This window comes from Aptenodytes forsteri, unplaced genomic scaffold (genome assembly GCF_000699145.1).
Source record: "Aptenodytes forsteri isolate BGI_AS27 unplaced genomic scaffold, ASM69914v1 Scaffold92, whole genome shotgun sequence".
Taxonomy (NCBI): Eukaryota; Metazoa; Chordata; class Aves; order Sphenisciformes; family Spheniscidae; genus Aptenodytes; species Aptenodytes forsteri.
Genome location: NW_008794581.1, coordinates 5,440,928 through 5,450,411, shown reverse-complemented (window position 1 = coordinate 5,450,411; position 9,484 = coordinate 5,440,928). Strand labels below are relative to the sequence as shown.

The 9,484-nt window shown below is 36.7% G+C and overlaps 1 protein-coding gene across 1 annotated transcript in view; it reads left to right on the top strand.

The window, feature by feature from the left end:
• The window catches only part of MAP3K1 (mitogen-activated protein kinase kinase kinase 1), a 162,958-nt gene that overhangs the window by 132,314 nt on the left and 21,160 nt on the right, over positions 1–9,484 (top strand). Inside the window, exons 2-3 of the mRNA XM_009272518.2 lie at positions 4,855–5,005; positions 7,558–7,764. Coding sequence (XP_009270793.2) covers positions 4,855–5,005; positions 7,558–7,764 — 358 coding nt within the window. The remainder of the gene's footprint in view (positions 1–4,854; positions 5,006–7,557; positions 7,765–9,484) is intronic.

Below are 9,484 nucleotides of genomic sequence, written 5' to 3'. Positions count from 1 at the left end.
TATTATTATTATTATCATTTTATTTCAATTATTAAACTGTTTTTATCTCAACCCACGAGTTTTTCTCACTTGTGCTCTTCCAATTCTCTCCCCCATCCCACCGGGTGGGGGGGAGTGAGCGAGCGGCTGCGTGGTGCTTAGTTGCCGACTGAAGTTAAACCACGACAGGCAGCTAGGAAAAAGAAATATGATTATTGTTTTCCCTTTTGTGTTTGTCAGGTACTCTAACAGAAGAATAGAACTTAATTTCATACTTCTATAACATTTGGCTAAAATCCCTGTAACTATTTTAGGAAGCCAGATTCATTAGTCTCTATGAAGTAGTGTGTTTGATGCTGTCTTTAAGTGGTAATTGCTGCCATTTAGTACCAGGTTGAGAAAGTTCCCTGTTTCAAGTTCCATGTTTCATTTTAATAGAATGTGCCATACCTGATCTTTTGCTTTGTTAGGATGGACACAAATGGTTAGGTGATAGATGCCAGCAGTAGTGGATCCAGGAGGAGAAGGAATGAGAGACTGGCAGGAGGACAGACGATGCCTTGCCCATCTTGGTCTGATTTTTTTTTTTTACTGATCTTGATATCATTAAAAATACTTAATGGCAAAAAAGAAACTGTGAGCACTCCTGGAACTGTTAGTGGCAAGAAGTTATCTAAAACTCTAATAGCTAACCTTCTCAATTCAGGGAATGGCTAACTCTTTTGTCCCTGTTCCCCACACTGAGTGCTGCTCCTAGCATGCCTCCAGGCCAGCTGACTAGCCCAGCGTTCTAGGGACATGTTGAGGCTTGGGTTGCAGGTAGCTGGGTGCCCATATTCTTGCTTAAGGTCCCCAAAATGAGCATTGTACACTCCATCTAAGCTTGCCCCCAGTATTGATTGTCACCATATATGGCATTTGCACTGAGCAGAATATATAATTTCTCCCATATTCGTTCCTTCTCATTCAGTGCTTTTCCATCAAACCCTGGGCTCTTCTCCTCACAACCTATTGTTGTTAAATGCATCAATTGTTCCTGTGTGACCACTTTTGTTTGTGAATGTTTTCTGTGGTCACCCATGGTTTGACTGCTGCTGGTATGCAAATGGTATGCAAGTTACCTTTGCTAACTTGCTTCAGACAAATGTTTAAAAAAAATATTACTCAGCAGCTAATAACTTTTTTCCTCCCTATGATTGGGTATTTGTGGATATAGCAGACGGAGTTTCCCTTTTCTTGGTGAATTGACTCTTTCCTGTTTCAGAACTTGCCTTTTTCCTGTTTTCTTGCTGCTGATAAAATCTGGTCCAGCGTGGCTACTGGATAAAGCTCTTTGCCCAAATAAGACAGCAGAGAAGCCAAGACATCTAGCTGTTTCTAAACATTGGGAAGCACAAGAAAATGAACTGGAGCTACGATTCAGCTTTTGTATACCATTATATGCCCTTTGTAAGAAAAATAATTGCAGAGAATTAGTACTAAATTCACTGAGCTATTCCAAAGTAAATCTTGCTTGTGTATTCCACAACAGCTTGCTAAATAACGTGTATTGAGTACCTTGTTTTAAAATATTGAATCATTGAGCCATAGAGAACAAGTTGTTAATAATCTAACTATTCAATTACTGTTTGCAAGTCTTCAAAATTAAGACACAGAAACAAAGGACAATGTTTTGCCTTCCCTATTGCACAAGATGTTGCAGTAGACTGTTTCCACGCAGTACATTAATCTTATTATATTTAGTTTTATAGTTCATGAAGCAAATAATCCAAAGTGAATAAGCAGTTATTAATGTGCAGACCACTGAGCTTATGCATTAAAAAACAGTAGTAATCACACTGTTGAGCTTGCTTAGTACTTTAGAATTACAATTTAAATCCATTTCTTCGGAATTTCTTGACTAATAATACAGGAGCTGATGTCTGTTGGTTTAAAACTACTAATAAAAAGAATTTAAAAGATCCTTAATGCTGCCTTTTGGGGGGGCAAAGTTTAAAAGTTAAAATTTATCTGGAAAAAAGCCTTGTATCTCTTTTTGCTTGATTCATGAAAAGCTGAAACATTTAAGAGCAAAATCCTCTGCTTCCTCCACAAAGCAGAGGCGTGGGCTGTTGAGAAATGTCAGACTCCCTGGTCCAAACTAGCATGTTCTAAGATCTGGTTTTTTGCCTGCTCCTTAGCTTTGTCACTGCTGTTCAAATAAAGCACCACCTGGCAATCACTTAAGCACATCGTTACTTTGACTCATGAATAGGTTTTGCTGTATGAAGATGAGAATGCACTGTACCTTGCAGGATCAAGTCTTCGGTGGAATATGCTCTGGATTTATTATTTTTATTTTGTGCTGAGGTACAGTGATATGGAGACTGGCAGTCTATCCATTGTCATATAGGAAAACTGTAGCTTGCCTGGAATAGATGAGGGGGTTGCTTTAGATTAAAAAAAAAAAAATAGAAAAACCCCTGCAGGTTCAGGGCCACAAAATGAAGATGTCCTGCAGTATGCAGGAGCTTTGTGCAGCCACAGGAAAATATTTTTTCCACAGACCCAACAGTATAAGAATATTTAATAAATATTCTAGCCAAGCGTGAGTTAAAATATGAAGTTTTCTTGAGCACTTCAAAAACTGAATTCTATAAAAATACCCATAATACTTAAATTCTGCAAAAAGATAACGGTGGTTTACTAAGCAAAAGTTTTCGGACTCGGTTGCTCTTTCCCACCTGCGTGGAGGAGAAACACAAGAGTTCTTTGTGCAGGCGAGAGTAGATCGGTTTAGCTGTCACATGAGAGGAAGATAGTTGCTTCTGCTTTTTAGAGAACAAGCACAGATTGTGAAGCCTCCACTGTTGTATTACATTGTTCATGAATTCAAGTCCAAGGGCCTCTAAAAGACTTTTTTTTTATATCAGTTGGGAAGAGTTAATCATGGTTATATGAACAAATGAAATACTGTGTCATTCTTTCACTGCTGGGATAGTGTTTTCTGTCTTGTATACAAAGTATTCATGAAACTGAGGTGGTTTATGCCATGGAATAACTAATATAAAAAACAGAGTAACTGTATTTTTAACTTCCACCTATATTATTTCGAGCGGTACTGTTCTTATGCAAAGATTTTTCTTTGAACTGATTTTTTTGACTGAGGAAAAAATATGAAGTTGACCCTTTTTACACAATAGTTTTTTCCCTATTTTAAACTTTTAGGCACATTCTCCATTTGGACTCTACCAGCTGCTATAATATCTTTGTTTTTCATGAATTATCATTAGGTTTTTTGTCTCTGTTTCTAGAAGGCAGCAGTATGGAATTCAATGCTGGGACAAAAATAATTTTTATGTCACTTGCATTAGTTTTGAAGTAAAGCAAGCATTAATGCTTAACCTCTGAAAAAACATTCATTCTTAGGTGGTTTGTGTTTCTATTTATAAACATTTCTAAGTCTTTAATTGCTAGACACAGTTCTGAGTATCTAAAATTGGTTATTAACAGTAGGTCTAGATGTTGCTTGAAAGAAAATGTATTTGTTTACAGTGTCCATCTGCTTATTACATTTCAGCACTGAACAGGAAGAGTTATTTCCTGCCTCAGAATACTTTGTTTCCTTTGTCTCTACGATGAGAGGAAAAAAATAACAGTACTCCTCCTGACCAGTGAAAACTTCTCATTTTTCTAAATAGGGATTTGTAATAAATGAACCTTAGTAATACATTGCTGATGAAGATAGGAATTGTAATTTTAACATCATCTTATTGCAGTGAATGTTACAGGGAATATGTTGTGGGTCATCATACAGTACATAACTGTAGTTTTAACTGCATAGCTAAGTGTTTCAGAAGCTGAAGGCTGCATGCATAAAAGCAGCGGTTGTAACTAAATTATATAGCCTTATCTTCCACTTTGTGATTTTATTTTTGAAATAAAATTTCATTCTGAGAGTTGGCTTAATCAAGCTTGCTTATTTTTAAAGACAGCTAACTTCAAGAAGATGGGTGGGGATGATGTACTGCTGCTTAAGAATGTGGTTTTCTTGGTGATTTAGCAGATAGCTCAACAGAATCAGGAAATCTTCCAGACTGTTCATATTTGTTTTTCAGTGTCTGACAGTATTTTTTGCTTTTTTGTTGTTGCCAGCAATCACAAGCAACTACTTTGCTGTAGGTCAAAAAAGTACAAGCCCAGATGGGTTACACTTTAATTTTACAGATACGAACTTGCTGTGAAATTTGCTATAATTATAGCTGACTTGAAGAGCTTTTGAGTCATCAGTCACTCAGAAGGCAACTCTCAAGGCCACTAGCCTTACTTTCATGACTTCTGTGTCTAGTTTAAACATACTTACTGTGTATTAGTTTACAAATCCTCTTTTTTGAGGAAGAGTTCATGTATAGGAAGAGGCACTACAGATATAGTTTCATGCTTGTGCATCATTTCCTATGAAGATGGAAAATTTTCACCATTAATTTATATTCATTTTGTAACTTGTTTTAAAATAGAGATTGCAAGCTTTGAATTGCCAAGGAGTGCATGAACCATCACAACACTTGTGAAACCTTTGGTGAATGACATGACATATAGGGTAATTTTTGTATTGGTTTAGTATTTGCTAAGACCTTGCTTTTTATTGGGTGTCTAATGTTACAAGCAGTACACACATTTTAAAGACATAGCCCTCCAAACAGGTATGCTGCAAATGGCAGACTAGCAAATTAGTCATAACTCTTAAAAGGCTTTCTGCAGTCAGTTGGAAGTAATGTTTTAGCAGATGCTTTGTAAGGAGAGCGGGAATAGGATGGCACAAAGTTTCAGAATGCTGTGATATTATACTTTAACGAAAATTAATTGTGTTTATGACTTTTTTTTTCTTTGCTGTAGTCGTGACATGGAGAATAAAGAAACCCTCAGGGGGTTGCAGAAGATGGATGACCGCCCAGAAGAGCGCATGATCAGGGAGAAACTCAAGGCAACGTGTATGCCAGCCTGGAAGCATGAATGGCTGGAAAGAAGAAGCAGGAGAGGCCCTGTGGTAAGTGGCACTGATGGAACGGCAATAACTGTAACAGCTATTACAAATAAAAATTCCTTAAATTTCTTGCTATTAGAAACCTCTTTTTCTTAACAATTTGCATACTCTTAATCATGGTCCTCCTGTTCATTTTTTGAGTTGTTTAACAGGAAACCGTGGCTTTCTGAAATGTACGCATTTATTAAGCTTTATTTTTAAGAAAAAGGCATATAGCTGTGGTGCTGATTTGTGTAGTATAAAATAATACTGTGACAACACTGCCCTCTAACGTCAACAACAAAAGCAGCTCTTGTTCATTAGGTAAAAACTTGAGTTTGAGTGCAAAACTGCACTATAGTCCTTTGTACTCCCTTGATTCTTAGGGGTTTCATGACTTAAACATTTTCAAACTAAGGAAAAGTGAAGTTTTCTATGTATTGTTGCGGAAGTGTATGGAATTTTTGCTAGATAAAAAAACCAAACTGCAGTCTTACTAGAACCAGAAAAAAACCAAAGCTGAGTAACTCCTTCACACAAGTCTCCACTCTGCTAAACTTTGGATGCCAGAGTATTCTATTAGCCTTTTTGGTAATGCTTTTATGTAAATGGCTCAGAAGCGGCTTTAAGAAATTGCGGGCAGATCAAACCTGAAACTTATTAAACATAGTTACAATTCTATTTAGTATAATGCTGGTTAATTAATAGCCATTGGTTACCTAAAAGCGTAGTTGCATTTGTCGATGTGACTCCCATGTACCACTTGATGGGAGTGCTAATTTAAAGCTAACATCATCTGATGCAGTAAACAAGTGTTTGGGGACAGCTTTTCTGGAACAGAAATAAGAGCGTTCTGTTGGTAACTTTCTGTCATAAGAAAGAACATTGAAAATACCTACGAGTGCACCAAAAAAGCAATACCTCAAAGGGTCAAATAACACAAAACAGTTCTTACTTTAAAAACTTTTAAATGCGTCTTGGTTACTGCATAGCTTGAAATTGTTTCCCTGCTCAGCCCACTTTCCTTGAGGTTTCTGGGGTTTTTAATACAACTTTTGATGCTCCAGATTCTCAGTTACTACCATTTTACATTTTAAATGTTTTCCAACATAGCAACTGTAACTTGTCCATAGGCACATGAATTTGCATTCTGACCTTCCAGGAAAGAAAAAACATTACAGTAATTGGTAGGAGGGAAAAAAAGGCTGCACTGCTTTTTATACTTCTCCTTTATCCTATTCCCTTTTATAATCAGATAGCAGTATATTTAAAAACAGTAGCAACAAAGGTTTCTGAAAAGTTCAGATTTGCAATACATTAAATATGGTGACTTCTTAAAGTAAAACGAGCAGTGCTTGGATCAAGGCTGTAAATGCAGATTTTTCTTCTCTTAGGCAGTGCCTAACTGCTAGACCACAACCTCCTCATTGTCCTCTCTCCCTGTAGCCTGCTGAAACTGAAATGCATTTCTAGATAGTGGAATAGCTTCAGCTGGATGAGTTAAATGCTTCAGTTTAAAATAGCATTTGACCTTGTGGATGCAGTCCAAATCATCAGGTGGAAAGGCACGGAGTCTGGATGTCTCTTCTTCCCCATACCCTGAGCAGGGAAAGCCCCTTCCGTTTTCTGACTAAATCAAAGAGACCTCTGCAACTTTCTAGAAGAGGTCTGCTCTGTTAATCTGAAGTGTTACTCGGAGCTTCCTTCCATCTTTGAGTCAAGCCTCTAAGACATGGAGAAATGTAGAACTAAAACTGAATCTGCCTGCTCTGACTGCTTTTAATTCTATTCCCAGGGGCCTTACTCTTATGCATTATGTAGGTCTGAGAGGCAGGCAGCTGAAAGTTGTCTTGAAATACTCCATACCTCAGTGTCAAAATTCAGTGTTCATGCAACAAAGCACTGTATTAGGAGTTCACAGCTCACTCTGCTTGAGCACATGTGTCTATTCATGTAATGCAGCACTGTGCACAGTGATTAGCTCAGATACCAGATGTAGTGTAGCTGTTTTACTTGTATGGCAGGCAGAAAACCCAGGTGTGATTCTTGTAGGACACAGCACACCTTAATTTTGCTGCATTGCCTCCAGGTTTAAAGTAATTTCTACTTTGCAACAAGTGTTGTGCTGTAGAAATAGCAACCCTAGTATTTCTCAACTGATACTTACTGTGTATAACAGATGAATCCAACATTATAGCTCTTAATAAGCAGACAATGCCTGTAGGGGGAAAAAAAAAAATTCTTTTGGCTCCTACTATTCAAATGGGAGAACTGCTGTCTTTGAGATATGAATGACAATTACAGAAGTACTTTGAGAATCAAATCAGTTGCTGCCACAACTAACATAAGCGGCACAAATGGACAGGAAAAAAGGTTCTTGCTTTTGTGTTGCGTATAGATTAACAAGATAACCCCTATTAGATGTTAATACTAGAACCTAGGGAATAGGCAAACTTTGGATGTCTGGGTAATGGCTTAATTATGTAATGCTAGGAAAACAAGTTATGATTAACTTGTTTTGTTTTAGTGTAAAATGATCAATTTGTAATTCTAACACATGGTTTAATTTCTGCAAGGTGGTGAAACCTATCCCCGGGAAAGGAGATGGATTGGAAATGAACAAACTCTCTCTAGAACCTCAAGCTGAAGGACAAAGCACTGCTGCTTCACCTACACAGAAAGGAAGACGTAGTCCTTCTCCTAGTAGCTCCTCTTCATCATCTTCTAGGACGGTTAAATCTGAATCACCAGGTGTTAGGAGAAAAAGGGTATCTCCAGTGCCTGTAAGTTGCAAGCTGTGATGTAATTTTTAATTTGGCTATATTCTGCAATCTTTTGCTTATAGAGGCAATTAATCCTCCCTATGTAGGGCAAGATGCTGATACAAAGGGGTTATGACAGGATATCACTTGAGTGAGATACGCAGAGCATATCTTATGTTAGTTTCTTATGTGTGGAATTTTATTCTCTACTCTTAAGTGTGTGTTTTCTTTTTAAGTCAGTCCTGCTTTCAATTTTTATTTCTAGGAAATAAATGAAGAAATATAGATACTCAGTCATGAAGACATGTATGTTCTTTTAGCTTGATTTGCACGAAGAGGTGCTAGTAGTTTGGTTTTTTCCTGTAGTTTTGTATGTCAGTTCTCCAGGCAGGTATATTCTGTCAGGGATAAGATTGTTGACTGGATTAAGATTCCTGCAGAAAAGTGTTACTGGTATGCTATTTGTGATCCTTTATTCCGGAATTGATCTTTATGTACAGATTAGGGAAGATTTAGGTACGTGCATTGTTAGAAGACTAAAATCTCTATCATTACATTTGATCTGGAATAGAATGTTTTGAGCAATAGTAACTGGCTTCATTAAAGAAGACCAAGAGTATAATGTTTTAAGCAATAGTATCTAATGTGTTTGCTTGTTATAAAAATGCTCATCTACATTTAAGCTTCATTTGACTTGCCTACAACTTCACAGTGCGAGTAAGAGTAAGATCTAATTGCTTTTATTGTCCCATTGCTCTAAACAAGGTTTCCAAAATCAGTTAAAATATGTACTGCCATTCCTCTGAACTAAGGATTAATATCACAAGTTACAGCACTACAACACAGCTCCTTTCCTCTTGACAAGAGAAACTGAAAGGTTAAAAAAAAAGAACCAAAACAAACAACCCCAAACCAAAACCACCACAACCCACTAAACTATCTAATTTAGCCTTTGATCCATTTTTACTTGATTGTTTTTCTTTGTTTTATATTAACCTTTCATATGAAAAACCTTAGAAGTTCATGCTATCTTTTACTGAACTGATGGACAGGGAGTCAATTATAACCTGCATCGTAACATAAAATTCAAAGTGGATATAAATCAAAGCAGAAGATTGGAAATTGGACAGAGGCATTAATGCATCTCATAATGTTAGAAATGTGAAGAATTTAAATAAAGACAATCGTAATAAAAGATTTAGGCCATTGAATTTTTGATGATGGGGAAATGAAACGAAACAAAACAAACCATCCTGAGCTGAAAGTTGCTTTAATTGTGCAAAGGAGAAGAAGCTGTATCCTTTTTTCCTTTTCTTTGGAATTTCTTAAACTTTTGTTCTTCATTGACCCTATATTCCCTTTTGTAAACTGTAGTCATAGGATTTCTTCATTTATGAAATGTATTAGCATTATAGCCTTATATAATAACTTCCTATATTGAGTCACAAGTCTATGATTATCTTCTGATTGAATTATACTTGCTAATTCAGTAGTAATATGGTAAGGCAACCAATGAAGACTTGAAAATAGAAGCAATTTAAGACTTCTTTTCTGTCATAATACCAGATAAAATTTCAGTTACAAAATTTCAGTTTTTCTTCTGCCCTTGAGTGCTGGGTGTGGAAGAAAAGTAATCCTTTTAAAGTCATATAGTCTAAGTAGGTTGTAGTAGTTTCAGATTTTGGCCACTCTCTTATTCTATGTCATTGGGGGGGGGGGGGGGAAACAAAAAAACACAACA